This window comes from Schistocerca gregaria, chromosome 9 (genome assembly GCF_023897955.1).
Source record: "Schistocerca gregaria isolate iqSchGreg1 chromosome 9, iqSchGreg1.2, whole genome shotgun sequence".
Taxonomy (NCBI): domain Eukaryota; kingdom Metazoa; phylum Arthropoda; class Insecta; order Orthoptera; family Acrididae; genus Schistocerca; species Schistocerca gregaria.
Window position 1 is genome coordinate 250,026,891 of NC_064928.1, and position 15,337 is coordinate 250,042,227.

At 41.1% G+C, this 15,337-nt stretch overlaps 1 protein-coding gene across 7 annotated transcripts in view; it reads left to right on the forward strand.

Moving 5' to 3' along the window:
• The window catches only part of LOC126291654 (uncharacterized), a 48,962-nt gene extending 34,068 nt beyond the window's left edge, over nucleotides 1-14,894 (forward strand). For all 7 annotated transcript variants that reach the window (XM_049985223.1, XM_049985224.1, XM_049985220.1 and 4 more), the window contains exons 4-7: nucleotides 773-937; nucleotides 2,615-2,776; nucleotides 7,718-7,944; nucleotides 13,792-14,894. In XM_049985223.1, coding sequence (XP_049841180.1) covers nucleotides 773-937; nucleotides 2,615-2,776; nucleotides 7,718-7,944; nucleotides 13,792-13,867 — 630 coding nt within the window. In that variant the 3' untranslated portion in view covers nucleotides 13,868-14,894. The remainder of the gene's footprint in view (nucleotides 1-772; nucleotides 938-2,614; nucleotides 2,777-7,717; nucleotides 7,945-13,791) is intronic.
• The last annotated feature ends 443 nt before the right edge of the window (nucleotides 14,895-15,337 follow it).

The following is a 15,337-nucleotide window of genomic DNA, read 5'->3' on the forward strand; positions in this document are numbered from 1 at the left end:
GTATCATACAGCCCATTACGGCACCTTCTATGACCACCAGTGGCATATGTCGGCCCCACATAATGCCACCCCATGACAGCAGAAAACCTCCAACTTGCTGCACTCACTGGGCAGTGTGTCTAAGGCATTCAGCCTGACTGGGTTGCCTCGAAACATATATCTGATGCTTGTCTGGATGCGACACTCATCGGTGAAGAGAGATGCCAATCCTGAGTGGTCCATTTGGCATTTGTTGGGCCCATCTTTACTGCACTGCATTGTGTCATAGTTGCAAAGGTGGATTGCTATTGGCGTTGGGAGTGAAGTTGCACATCATTGAGCCTATTGCACAAAGTTTGAGCCATAACATGATGTCTTGTGACTGCATGAAGCGCCTTATTCAACATGGTGGCATTGCTGTCAGGGTTCCTCTGAACCATAATCTGTATGTAGCAGTCATCCACTGCAGTAGTGTCCCTAGAGGCAGCCTGAGTGTGGCAGGTCATTGTCAGTTCTTGTCTCTTTGTATCTCCTCCATGTCTGAACATCACTTCGGTTCACTCAGATGACTGGACACTTCCCTTGAGAGCTCTTTCTGGCACGAGGTAACAATGCAGATGTGATCGAACACTGTGTGTGTGTGTGTGTGTGTGTGTGTGTGTGTGTGTGTGTGTGTGTGTGTGTTCTCAAATTTTATTACAATTTTTAGTCACTGCCAGATAAACATGACAAGATAAAGGATTAAATTTTTGACACAATTTAATTTTTAAGATAATGTTTTCCATTCCATCAGCTATCACCGTCACTGAAGGGGTCACCTGGTGTGAAGAAGGGCCGTGTCGAGAAACCGACCTTGACGTACAACGGCCCTATACAGCTGGGGCTGAAAGGACTGTCTCAAGAGCAGCTCATCGGCATTGTACAGTCACTCATCGACAGACACCCGAACCTGGAAGATGTAAGCACTGAGTATTCATTTCTTTATTTTTAATGATACATATGGTTTTTTGGATCTGCTAGGAGCAACACTTCCTGAAAGTAAGTTCTGGGCAGCTTATACCTTCAAATTTTATGATTTGTGAATTCAGTTTTCATTTTCATATTATAAGAACTCTCAGTAGGCGCAGCATGGACTTATTGACATTTTGGGAGGGCAGTCAGTTATCGTTTACTACGGTGTGTGATATTTCACATAGGCACATGCCAGACGTATTGAGGTGAGCCGTCAAAGTATGACATCAGTCAACCACATTACACAATTTATTAATGGGCTGTACACATTCTGCACAGGTATCATGATGGTGTCTTATGTGGTGCAAATGACATTGCTGCTTGGTGGGTGGTCACTTGCTACTGCTCTGGACCACTTTCTTCTTTCCTGAGATTTACAAAAAGCATTTTGGGTGGCAAAACCATACAAATGTTTATATGGGTTTACTTTTTATATATTATGTAATAATCAGTCTCCAATCCCTGCTCGTGAAATGACTTTCCAATTGTTCATATAATAATGAAGCTTTATTATGTAACAAACTACAGATATGCATTTTGACCAGACTAAATGCTCACTAACTCAAATTATACAAAGCTTTTGACAGCAATGTTATCCATTATTAATTTGTATCTTTCCTTGTAAGATTCTGAGCAGAACATCCCCTCCATCCTAGAGCAGTACACACAGCATTTGTAGCTCCTTGCTGAATCTGGTTATCTTGTAAGAGATTTGTTGGAAAGTTTCAGTTGCTGTATGTTGCCCAAGGAGTGCCTCAAGTGAAAAATACAAATATTTGCACTGATACTGTCTTATGTTTTAAAATTTTATTTAAACCTCATACTTCACGACAGTAGCAATTACATACACGGTTCGTAATTTATAAACAATGACAAGTTTACAGAACACTCAGTACCTATAGGATCCATGAGAAACAAGTTAACTTCAGCAAAAATTCAGTGCCTTCACAAAATTCTTGCAAAAAAATAGGTGTGTTGTGCATTTCATGGCTGCTGTCACAGTTTAAAAGTTTTCCATCGTTTCTCTTCATGAACTGAACTGCACCATGGTAAAAGTGGCAAGAGTTGAAACGAGTTCAATATGTTCAGCCATATTCGATGAGCGGTGGGAGTTCAGCTGTGTGTTGGTGTTCCTAAGAAAGCGTTTGTGTGCTTTGTTGTCAGCATGTGTGTGTTTGTGCCTTCAGACCTAAGCATTGTGACAAAGTAAAGATAGAGCTGCAAGATTTTAAAATTTTGAGAGGTAACAGTACTATCCCCCAAGGTAGTGAGACATAGGTTTATAATTGGCTCAGAAAAGGCTGGCTCTTTCAACACATAAGTACTTGTGAAAAGGTTTAACTATGTGGAAATGTAGACTTTCCCAGTATGTATTATTAAGGAAAAGCTCGGATTCCACAACATCCAGATAATGACTGACAGTGGTATAAACATCACAGTATATTAATGCTGCCATCCAGCTGGAAACCAAGGAGCTTCTAAAGTTCCTACTAGTCTTACTTAACAATTACATTTTTAACATTTTAGCTTTGACTAATAAGTGTGTGTGTGTGTGTGTGTGTGTGTGTGTGTGTGTGTGTGTGTGTGTGTTTGGTTTTTTATATAAATACAAATGGTTTTTCAGGAAGTCAGAGATATTATGCCAGGTCCTGATCTGCGACCCCTTGAAGAGCAATTGTCGTATTTGAAGAAAAACATATTCAAATCACTGCCGACGTCTCGCCTCACATCAAAGACTGATTCACCTGCCTACAGCAGGGCAGCTGTACATCTTGCTGCCTTCAAGGTTTGTATCAGTCAATTTTCTGTGCTAAGTAGCTCTGCACATTTTAAAATGGTTAAATAGAAATATGAAAAAAACTCAAAAGTTGTAAATTGTGTTGCAGTGATGCAGTTAGGTATCAGAATCCACATTATTGAGCAATGTGGTGCTCAGTGAAGTGCATTTGTTTATTGATTAATTTATAATTTTTTCTGTTTATCTTTACACCCAAGTAAAAAAGTTAAAAATGTGTCATGGGTGTGGCCATGTAGTGGAGATAGTGGTGGTATACTTCTTAGTGTTGCAAATCCCTTCATTTGTCCCCATCACATCATAATGCTTCGCTTAGATTTTAGCCTGAAAATTGAAGAAGATTGATTTTTAGCTGACCTTACTGAAATTCAGTTCGATGTACTACTTAAAAGCAGAAAATCTGCCAAGGTAAAATTGCTTGTGAAAAATTGGTCTCCTGCCGCAGTAATTGTGATGCTGCCTTAATGGCCAACCAATGACAAAACATTGCAAACTTCTCTATATTGAAATCTCAATCAAATCACAATCTAGAGGAATATCTGTGTGGCAGCCTTGTTTTCAGACTTAAACTTAGATACTGTTATTTAAAGACAAATATGCTCTCATGTATCTACAGTTTCTACCTTTATTTTATGTAATACTTGTTGGTAATTTTTAATGGGATAATTTCATAAGTCACTTCATCAATAATTGATTGTTTCCATTATTGGTAATTTAGTTGTTTAGAGCCTGATCATCGTATAATACATTCTGTCCTGTGACATTTGTGTGACCACCTGTCAAAAGGCTGAATAACCCATTTATGCAGCACAAACAGTTGAGACATGAAGCAAGAGTCTCAGTGAGGTTCTGGAAGGTACCAAAAGGGATGACGAGTCCAGCTGGGCTAGTTTATCAGTTGAGGATCAACGCTGTGTACAGCCCGATAAATGCGGTCCCGCAGATTTTCGATTCGGATTAAATCCGGGCCATTAGGTGGGCAAGGGAGTACAGTAAACGTTTTGTGGTGCTCTTCTAAACACACACATATGCTGCAAGCTATGCGAGACACTGCACTGTTTGCCTTGTCCTGCCGGTAGGTGCCATCGCTGAGGAAAAACCTACTGCAGGTAGGGGTGGACGTGGTCTGCAAGGATGGATGGGTATTTGTGTGGATTCATTGTACCGTCCAGAAGGAGAATGCCCAGGCCCAGACCCTCGTGACTATTGTTGCGAGGTGTTTGCTTTACGATATTTTACATCGTATGTGCTGCAACCGTCTGTCCAAAGGAGCATAAAATGTGATTCGCCCAAAAAGTCCACCTGTCTCCACTTGGGGAATGTCTATTTGCCGTATGGTCATGCAAATCCTGGCCTTCACCACCGACGAACGGCAGTCTGTAAGGATGTGTGCACCGGGTGCCTTCTGTGGAGGCCCGTACACAGCAACTTACACCGAAAGGTTGTCGGTACACTGTTGGCGGCCCCCTCGTCTCGCCTGGGTGTTCAGCTGCTTGACATTTGCCCGCACACGTCCTGGTAGACGACATTGACCCTGTCGTCTGTGACTCGTGGTGCACTACAGATGTCTCGGTGCCATTTTTGGATAATGCCATTTTGCCACGGGCGGCATACTTAAACCACAGCGGCAGTTCACAGCCAGCCGTTTCAGAAATGCTTTCGACCTTGACCCAAAAGCCAATAACCACGCCCTTTTGGATGTCGGGTAAATCAGTCCGTTTCCGCATCATGATCGTAACTGCACTGTTTTCCGTGAAGCCCCAATTTGCTTTTATACTCTCCACTGCTAATGCTGCTACCTGCTGTCTGTGAGTGGCTATTGCACATTTCCATCGAGCACAGGTGGTAGTCACACTAACATCATCGGACTGTGTAACATCAAAAGCAGTAGCCTACAAAATAACTTAGAGACGAGCTTACAGTTAACAGGTGTTCTCGATATCTTTCACTTGCGTATTGGTTGCAGCATTAGCTTCTTTGCTGCTCAAAGTTTTGGTCGTGCTCAGCTGTTAGTTTACAGTACGGTAGCAGTACATTTTACTCGAAACGTGCAAATATATGTACCATTACTTCCGGCGAAGTTTTCTTTGCCGTGCGTATCTCGTTGGTAAAATTTGAGGCCGTATTTCATCTCAAGGTTACAGTATGTGTTTAGTGCGTTCCTTCTCTAATTCTTGCCTTTTGTTTCCTTCAGTGTGATGAGGTAAGAAAAACAGTAAAAGGCTATCACTGTGAATCTCAGTACACTGCTTATGCACCAAAGAATAGATGTTCAGTTCTTACATTAGTGAGGTCAAATTCCAGTATTGTGTACACACATTCAAAAGAGGAAAAAGTACCCAACTTTCAGTTCCTTAGTCTAGGTTAAAGGTGGCTACACATGTGACTGCAAGCATGACAAGCACGTATGTTCGAATGTGTTTACACGAGCGTGCTAGAATGTGTGTAGGCCGAATTTGTGCAAGCATTAGGACCGTACACGAAGCTTGATCAGATTCTGATTACTAGAGCTCGTGCAATTGTTAGTGTGTGTGCGCTGTTCAGCACATGTACCGAGAATAGGGAGGCTTGTGGAAACATTTGTTAGTTCTGACTCGGTGATTTGAGTTTGTTTCATCCTGTTAAATTAAATTCAGTACTAAGGTTGCACTGTAACATAGGAGCAGTCAGACTACAGTATTATATGGAGAAAAGAGGAGAAAAACAGTAGTGCTGTGAGACAGTTTCCACAGCGTATCTACCACTGATAGTCAAGATAGGAATAATACTTTATTTCTTTATCCACACTTTTTCTTGTACAAGCATGTTCCATGTGTACCCACATTGAGACACGTCCAAACTGCTGTAAGGACTGGGAAGGGGGGGGGGGGGGGGGGGGGAGAAGAGTAGTTTGGAACGTAGGAGGCCAAAGATAGTATATCTTCGTAAGATCTGTGCTGTCTTCAGTCCAGAAATGATGGGTCTACTTAGAAAGTTCCTGGCAGTGTTCACAGAACCACTTTGAATATCTGTCAGCTGTCCAACTCTGGAATGGCACGTGGGAAAAATGAACACCTAAATCTATTATTTTAACACGGTGGACTTTCCACTTTCTGTAGGTGACAGCCAATAAAATACTTTCGCATTCAGTGGGGAAAGTTGGTGATTGAAATTTTGTGAAAAGATCTCGCCACAATGTGAGTTTACTTTCAGTGATTGTCACCCCAACTGTCTTACTGTATCCGTGACTGACTTCCACTATTTAGCTATTATACAAAACGAGCTGCCCTTCTTTGGACATTTTTGATGGATGTGTGTCCTGCCTGGTAAGGACACCGTACTGTGCAGTAGTACTTCAGAAGAGAAGGGTAATGTAGGCAATCTCTTTTGTAGGCTTCTTGCATCTGCTAAGTGTTCAATAAAACACAATCTTTCTCTTTCCTTCTGTGATGGTTCCAGATTTAGTAGAATTGACAACCTTTAATGTAATACTATGATGATGTACAGATGAACTGAAATGAATAGGGCAATTAAAATATGAAACAAGTTTTGGGATCAGGGTAGTAAAAAGTGAATAAATAAAACAAAACGATGTTACAATATTCAGTGGAGAATTTACTGGAGGTAAAGTACAGAAGATTGGTTCAAAAGAAAGTATGTGTTGACAAGCTCCCACCTACGAAGTTCAGGGAATCTGTTACCAGATGGAGTGATCCAAATGACCCTTCTGTAGAGATCTGCACAGTTAAGATGAAAGCCAGCCACCAGTCTCTAATCCACACTGCCACAAGTCTATTCATATCCATCTAGGTGTTGTGTGATGTCCTTAGGTTAGTTAGGTTTAAGTAGTTCCAAGTTCTAGGGGACTGATGACCATAGACATCAAGTCCCATAGTGCTCAGAGCCATATTCATATCTGTGAATATCAAAATTTTGTGTAATTTCTTAATGTATGTTAATTCACCATAGTCAGATCTTTTTAATTTGGTACATTTACCCATTTAATAAGTGTTGCAATGTGTACTTCTAAATATATTATAGAGAAATGTTGAGTGTCTCTGATTTTATACCAAACATTATTTATGTGCTGCAGTGCAAATATGGAGAGTCAATTTGAATAAAATCATTTTGGGGTATTAGCGCGCAAAACTATAAAACAAACGACTGACATTTAAACTGTCTCTGCAGTGATTCACTTCAAGAGAACTGCTGGATTCTGGTGACAATCTTCCACTACTTAGTCAGTTTTGGTTGTCGTGTGGCTCTTGACATCACACTCGTCTGCCTTTCCTACTCTGGCAGATGATGGGTTGGCAGTAGTAAACCAGCACTCATAGAGAGGTGTTTTCCTGCAGTGAAGTACCATGTGGAGCTGCTAGCTGGCGAACGTGTGCCCCGTCAGACTGGGCTCGCCAGCGGCCTAGCCTTCAGCAACTTCTAGCCGCCAAAAGCTATTTGAATTGTAATATTGTCAATATCGTTTCATTTTTAACCTCAGATTCTCAGTGATTTTCTGTGGTCAGATTTCATTGTTTTTACTACGGAAAAAAGTTGCTAACTCATATATGTAGGTCAAGAAATTGACATAATTGTAACTGCAAAAATTATGTTCAGAAAATTTTTTGTAGATGTCTTAGACTTGCATGAAACATACCACGAAACTGCCCATCACACAGTAGGTATGAAAGCCCTAACTGTAGCTAAGCATCCTTCTCTGACATGTCGTAAGTCGATGTCACTGCGTGCGTGCGTGTGTGAACCTTACCATTGGACTGCTTTTCATAGATTTAAAATTAGCTACCCTCCACTTTTTTAAACATTGCACCAGAAGCATATTCGCTAGTGTCTTTGTAACGTCACTTGACCAATTTCTTTTTAATTGGAATCTACGTTTCTAAGGCTGAGATGAATCAGATACGTAAAAGAGTGTTACAATGAACTGTTTTGTTGCAGAAATTTGTCTTGGAGCAAGGCCGGCAGCTGGTGGAGAGCTGCCACTGGGAGGCGGTTGTGGACTACGTGTGCCTGGCGTGGGCGTACGTGAGGGCGACGCCCCTCTGGGACAACCCACCGCACAACGCGACGCGCAAGCAGTGCTTCAAATCTCTGGTCGCCCAGTGCATGGCGGCCATCAAGAGGGGACAGTGGACACCCCAGCAATGTGATGCAATGGTGACCAGGTGGGTGTGGCTGTGTGTTGATTCAATGATGAAATGTATCAATTCGAGGTAAGGGTTACTATACTGAAAACGAGAGTTGAAAGTTATAAGCGAAAACAGTTCGGATACTTCTGACAGTGTAATTCGTGTACTCTTGCTAAGATTATGAGCTAAAATAAGGAAAAAAAGTATAGTAAACACAGGCTCTAAAAAGTATACCTGAGAAACTGTAAGCACTTGTTAATCTTCACTACCGTGAAACACCTCTGTTGAAAATGTGCTCTTAGCTCCTTAGGTATGCATTTAGAGCCCATGTTTATAGTTTTCTTGTTTTGGTCCCTACTACCACCTGATGTACAATCTTAGCTACAACAGTACATGTATTCCACTGTCAGAGGTATCAGAACCTGTTTTGCATATAACTTTACTCATTTGAATCTGGTGCAGCAACCTTTACCTCAAGTTGATAAAGTTATTCTTCTCTATCATCCTAGAAAGTTCAGAACATCGCACAATCTCCCTGCATATACATTCATTTACAGGTTCCAGTGCCTAAAACTTTGACACTGTAGCACTGTTGGATGTTGTTTCCAGACATGTGTGTCTGTCAAAGTTGATCTATTGTCCCATCTAGAAGTGTATAACATGAATTGGGAAATATTCTGTGTATTTCCTTGTAGAAATACATAATTTAAAGCTAAAATGCCATTAGCCTCCATCAGAGTAAGTAAGCATGCAGCAAAGATGCATTGTCAAACACAAAATTCTTTATTGTACGTCTCATGTTGGTGTATAATGGTCTTGCAGAGCTTGGATATTGACTAGTTGCCTCTGAAAGGGGGTATTGTCATGTCACAAACCACAACCCCCAAATATGCTGTGTCAACAGTAAAGTTTTTTAACATGTGGGTGTCAAGTCAGAAAAAATTCTAAAAAGTAATTGTGCACCTCTTTCAGTATTTTTAGCACAATGAGATTAACCAAAGAAAACGTTAAAACTACTAAGGGAATCAGGTTGATAGGCTGCTATTTCTGAATGCAGTTGGGTTTAGTAAATAACTTAGCTTTCCAAGAGTATTGTGTCAACATGAGATGTACGACAAGAATCTTTTGTAAAATTAAATAATGAAAAATCAGGGGTGCAAGGTAAGAATATTACAAAAAGGATGGTTGCTACTTAGCATATACTAGAGATGCTGAGTTGCAGAGAAGCACAACAGAAACTGGCAGAAAGTTAGCCTTCATTGAAATTCTCTCTCGCTCTCATGCACACGCACTCACCCACACAACCGCAATTCAGAAAAGCTGGTGTTGGAGGGAAGAATCCAGATGGCATAGGCTCCGAAGCAGTCATTGGAATGATGAATCTCACACTGGACACTGTGCTTAGCAGTGGGGTGATTCATTTGTTTCTTGGCCACATTTGGTCAGTGGCCATTAATGCAGGTAGACAGCTTGTCAGTTGTCCTTTCCATGTAGAATGGGGCATCTTAGTTGCAGCTTAGTTTGTAGATCACATGACTGGTTTCACAGGTAGCCCTGCCTTTGATGGGATAAGTGATGTTAGTGACCAGACTGGAGTAGAAAGTGGCGGAGGATGTGCAGAACACATCTTGCATCTAGGTCTGCTACAGGCATATGAGCCATGAGATACGGGGTTGGGAGCAGGAGTTGTGTAAGGATGGATGAGTAAACAGGGTGACTCACTATTACCACCAAGAATAACTTGGAAAGTATGATAGGAGCTGTAAAGTTTATGGGACAAAAGTTGCACAGGGCAACAGGGGGTTGTTAGGTGGGGTCGCTTCAGAGAAATGAAGGTCAACTTTTTTTAATGGGATGCTATAGTTTGGTACTTACTTTCTGATTGGGGCTATCGAGACAAATCCAATGATGTGTAACTGTAAGGTCTTTGAAGGTCACAAGGGTGGCATGAACGTCCATTTCCAGAAGGTGTTCGAAGTGATGACCATTGGTGTCGGTGCAGTGCTGCAATCTTATCATGGATTGAGTGGTATTCCTTATCACTCTGGTACTTACCGAAGCACGTGCTCTGACAATTATCTCTCGCACATCTTCAGTTGCAGTTGGAACATCTTTATAAACAATGTCTTTTACGAATCCCCACAAGACAAAAAATCCAGAGGCATAAAGTCTGGCAAACAAGCCGTCGACAACACATCTCCATGCCCAATCCCATGATTTGGGAATTGTCTCTGCAACTCATTTCTAGCCATCAACGAAAAATGTGCCGGGCACCCACCGTGTTGATACCACATTCTGATCCTTGTTCCTAAAGGTATTTGTTTCAATAACAGACCTAATGTTTTTTGCAGGAATTTCCTACCATTAACCGAGCGAGGTGGTGCAGTGGCTTGCACACTGGACTCGCATTCAGGACGACGACAGTTCAACCCGTGTCTGGCCATTCTGATTTAGGTTTTCCACGATTTCCCTTAATCACTCCAGGCAAATGCCCGAATGGTTCCTTTGGAAGGGCATGGCCTACTCCCTTCTCTTATCTGATGAGCCCGATGACCTCGCTGTCTGGTCTCCTCACCAAACAACCCAACTTCTTACCATTCAAATTTCCTCCGATGAAATAGGGGGCCTATAATTCTGTCCTCCTGAATCTCACACCATACAGTCACCGACCACGGTTTTTTGTGTGCAGCCAACATCGATTTTTCAATTGCCCAATAATGCATGTTATACAAATTAACATTTCCATGGTTTGTGAATGTAGCCTCGTCAATAAATAAAATTAAATTGTGTCCTCCCTCTGAATCTGAAATTGAGCTGATCGGCAGAATTCAATGGGATGCATATAATCCGTACCAGTTAATTCTTGGTGGAGACTGCATGGTAAGGATGATATTTATGGCAATGCAGAACATGAACGAAATTACTGACTCATGCCAGATTCCCTTGTGATTTGAAGTGAACTAACATGGGGACCTTGACCCACAGTGACAAGAGTACCAGTTCCCATTTCCTCGTTAGTAACTTTCCTTTGCCAAATTTGTTCAAGATTCATTAAAAATCCAGTTCTCAATTTATCATACACATTTAAATGTACAATGCATAGTGAGAGTACAAAGTGAGAAGTATATAGACTTGTTCTTCGAAGAAATACAGCATTCACATTTCCTTGATTCAATGATAGTCTTATCGTCTCTATTAGTGTTGTATTGCGAAACTGTTGAATGGTGTTTACATACCAGTGGCACGTTAGATATGCCGTATTCAGTGGATATTTACTATTTGCACGATATACGAGAGAGAATTATCAGAGCATGTGCTTCGATATGTGCCGAAGTGATAAGGAATACCGCTCAATCCACGATAAGAAGATTGTAGCACTGCATTTATACCAATGGTCGTCACTTTGAACACCTTCTGTAAATGGACGTTCACGCCATCTTTCTGACCTTCGTTGACCTTCAAGGACCTTACTGTTACACATCATTGGATAGCTGCTATCAGAAAATAAGTACCAAACTATAATATCCCCTGACATTTGTCCCACAACCTATTCAGCTACTATCATACTTTTGGAGTTATCCTAAGTGGCAATAGTTAGTGACTCACCGCGTGTTGTGTAGGTTCAGTGGATGGTAGATTACCGCTGTCGGAGGGGTGTGAAGGATAGTGGGCGGGACACTTCTCATTTCAGAGCACGATGAGAGGTAATCGTAATCTTGTCAGAGAATGTGATTTCAGCTGCTCCAGTCCTGGATGGTACTAAGTCACAAGGGATCCTCTGTGGCTGGATGGTGGAACTTTGGGAGCTGGTGGGGGACTGGAGAGATAAGGCACAGGAGATTTGTTTTTGTACAAGGTTGGGAGGGTTATTACAGCCTGTGAAGGCCTCAGTGAGATCCTTGCTGTATTCGGAGAGGGACCATTTGTCACTACAGATGTGACGGTTACGGGTGGCTAGGCTGTATGGAAGGAACTTCTTGGTGTGAAATTGGTGGCAGCTGTCGAAGTGGAGACATTACTGGTGGTTGGTAGGTTTGATATGGACAGAGGTACTGATGTAGCCATTCTTGAGGTGGAGGTCAGCATCAAGGAAGGTGGCTTGTTGGGTTGAGTTGGGCCAGGTGAAGCAAATAGGGAGGTGTTGGTGTTCTGGAGGAATGTGAGTAGGTTCTACTCACCCTCAATCTAGATCATGAAGATATCAGTGAACGTGAACCACGTAACATGTTCGGCATTCTGGGTGTTGGGAAGGATTCCTCTAAATGGCCAATGAACAGCTCGGTATAGGATGATGTCTTGCAAGTGCCCATAGCCATGTCCCAGATTTGTTTGTAGGTAATGCCCTCAAAGGAGAGAAATAATTCTGGGAAAGGGTATAGTTGGTCATGGCAATTAGGAAGGAGGTTGTAAGTTTGGAACCTGTCTGGTGTTGGGAAAGGTAGTGTTGAATAGCAGTAAAGCCATGGATGTTAGGGATGTTAGTGTGAAGGGACGTGGCATTAATAGTGACAGCAGGGCACCATGTCGTAAAGGGACAGGAACTGTGGAAAAAATGGTTGGTACTTTTATACATAGGAGTGTAGGTTGTGGGTAATAGGCTGCAGGTGCTGGTCTAAAAGAGCACAGATTTTCTGTGTGGGCACAGCAACTGTCCACAATGGGGTGCTCTGGGTGGTTGGGCTTATGGACTTCAGGAAGCATGTGGAAAGCAGGAGTACAGGGAGTGGTTGGGGTGAGGAGAGAATGGACTCCAGGGAGGGCCTAGGGAATTGAGGAGAGATTGGAGATCCTGCTGGTTTCTGGAATGGGGTCAAAGTGGTAGTGTTTGTATGTGGATGAATCTGACAGCTGACAGAGCCCTTCCGCCAGGTAATCCTTCCAGTTAAAACAGTGGTGGGGCCATTGTTAGCAGGTAGGATTATATGGTTGGAATCAGTTTTAGGTGGTAGATTGTGGTTCGTTCTGCCGATGCAAGGTTAGTTTGCATATTGAGGAATTTGGGGAATGATAGTGAGGCAAGGTTTGAGGTTAAGAAATTCAAGAAAATTAGCAAAAGGAGATTTGGGAGGCAGTGATGGTGGATCATGTTTGGATGGAGGAGTAATCAGTCAGGCAGGGTTCAACAGTGGTCTTCAGTCTGAAGGTAGGTTTGGTAGCAAGTGTCTCCACTGCAGGGACTGGTAGGAAAGGTGGTCTTTAACAAGTCTTTCATAACTGAACTTGGGAGTGGGACACAAGGTGAGGCCTTTGGAAGGGACTGGTACTTGAGGGACTACAGCTTTTGGAGGAAAGGTTCAAGGCTGTTTCAGCTCTGTTTAGGTTCTGGATTATGTATATGGTAGGAGGGATTTTTGAGGGAGAGGTAAATGTAATAGGTCTGTGAGGCAGGGTTTGTGAGCTATGATGGGATGTGGGGAAGTTTGAGGTGGTTGTAGAGGTGGTGGATAGTGGCAGCCCAAGTTGGGAGTTGGAAGTGAACAGGAAGGAGGGTTTTTGAGGTGATATTGTGCATGTTGGTCTAGTTCCTGGAGGGTAGAGGTTTATGTGTAATATGGGATTCAGGAATTTGGGATAGCAGATCAGAATTTTGTGTATGAAGAAGGTACTGCAAGGAAGTTTGGGTGTTACCAATATGGTTTTGCAAGAGCATCTGGGTGAGGGTTGAGTGTTCTGCCAGTCCCACATTCCCTCATAGATGACACTCTGGCTCACAGACTTACTACATTTGTCACCCTCAAACTCTGTCCCAACACCATACAGAAACCAGAACCTAAATCATATTAGAAAACAGTTACCAAGAATTTGTAAGCTATACTATTCAGACAGATATGTTGTGATAGTGTTTGGAAAATGCCACTCAGTAATGTGTATCTTAATTTCCAGATTATCGGGATTTACTGCTGACAGTGAAGACATGGAAATGTGTATAAAACAGCTGGATGCCATGCACAGGAAATGAAAACAAGTATCTTCTTCCTAATTTAAGACTGAGTAAAGTTGAAGTGCAGTAGTTGTATGAACAAAGCTGTATTTGTCAGACTGTGTACATAGTATGGTCATAATTATTATGACTGACTGCCAAGTTTTGTGGTATTTGTAGCAAGCCCTTGTACAGATATGTTTGTAAAATTGGTGTGTAGTAAATGCTGACTGAATGAACCATAGTACTGGTTTTGTTCTTTTGTGATTAATCTTTTTAGCATATGCAATATGCTTAAGTCTCATTTAATGTCAATAGTAGTTTAGACAGTTTAAGTGTTGACCAAGGATAATATTACTCATGGTTCTTGTATCTGCTTTTATTTGAAACAATGGAAATACTTCCCATTTTGTATCAAAGTTGTTAGTGAAATCGGTTGTAAAAATGTCAAGGTTTAATACTGCCAGTGACAGTATGCCAGGAATCACAGGACATTAAAGCCACATCAAGAATACAGTTTGCTCTGACCCTTAAATAATATATTTGTTTTAAAATCCCTTTCTATATATGTGTATAATACAGGTTAGTCACTGGTTAAAGTGTCTTTGCACGGCAATTTTTATAATGTGGTATTTTTCTGGATTGTAGAGCAGTTGCAATTGTATTTAGTATTGCTCTTAAGATTTTTGCATATGTATCGTGTAGCTAGACGTTTGATATGGATTTTTTTGCATAAGCATTTTCTCTTAATCCTGACATGGCAACCGGAAAATTTAGCATTTTTTATTGGTTTTTATGCCTATTTTTGGCATGCGTTTAATAGAATCCTTTTTAAATATGGATTGAATTTCTTAGTGTTGTTGGCAGTTGGGATAATTGATGTTTATTTTGTATTTATTTTCATTGCTGTTTACAGTTAAATCAAATGTATCCAAATTTTGTATGTGTTCACTTAAAATGGAAACTGTAGTCGGATAAGTGGTTGTAAAGAATTATTATTTATATTATTTGTGTTTCTAGTTTTATGTATTTTATGTTCAGTTAATAAAGTTATAAATATAAAATATTTTTGGCTATTACAGAATTCTCATTACATAAAATACCAAAATGTTAAGTAGTATCTTGTCTTCAGCAGGGTACTTTAATGTGAGACTTTTTTTAAAAAAAAGTAGTTTACCTCCAGATACTTCATTAAAACCACCACAATTGGCAATTTGACCTAATGGTCATTTGCATTTGTTAGATTTCATGCCTATTCAAAAATAAAATAATAATAATAATAATAATAATAATAATAAAACTTGCATATCTAAACTGTGTGGTTATAGCAATAAGTATACAAGAATGTTAATTTTTGACATTTGTGTAGGTAAGAAATCTTCACTGCTTTACCACAGGCAATGGAAACTTGCACCTGCAACCCATCATGGCCCTCAGAGCCCAGTAACACCAAATGAAATTTGATTTTCTGCTAGAGCTATTTAGTGTAAAATAGATCATACAAGCATA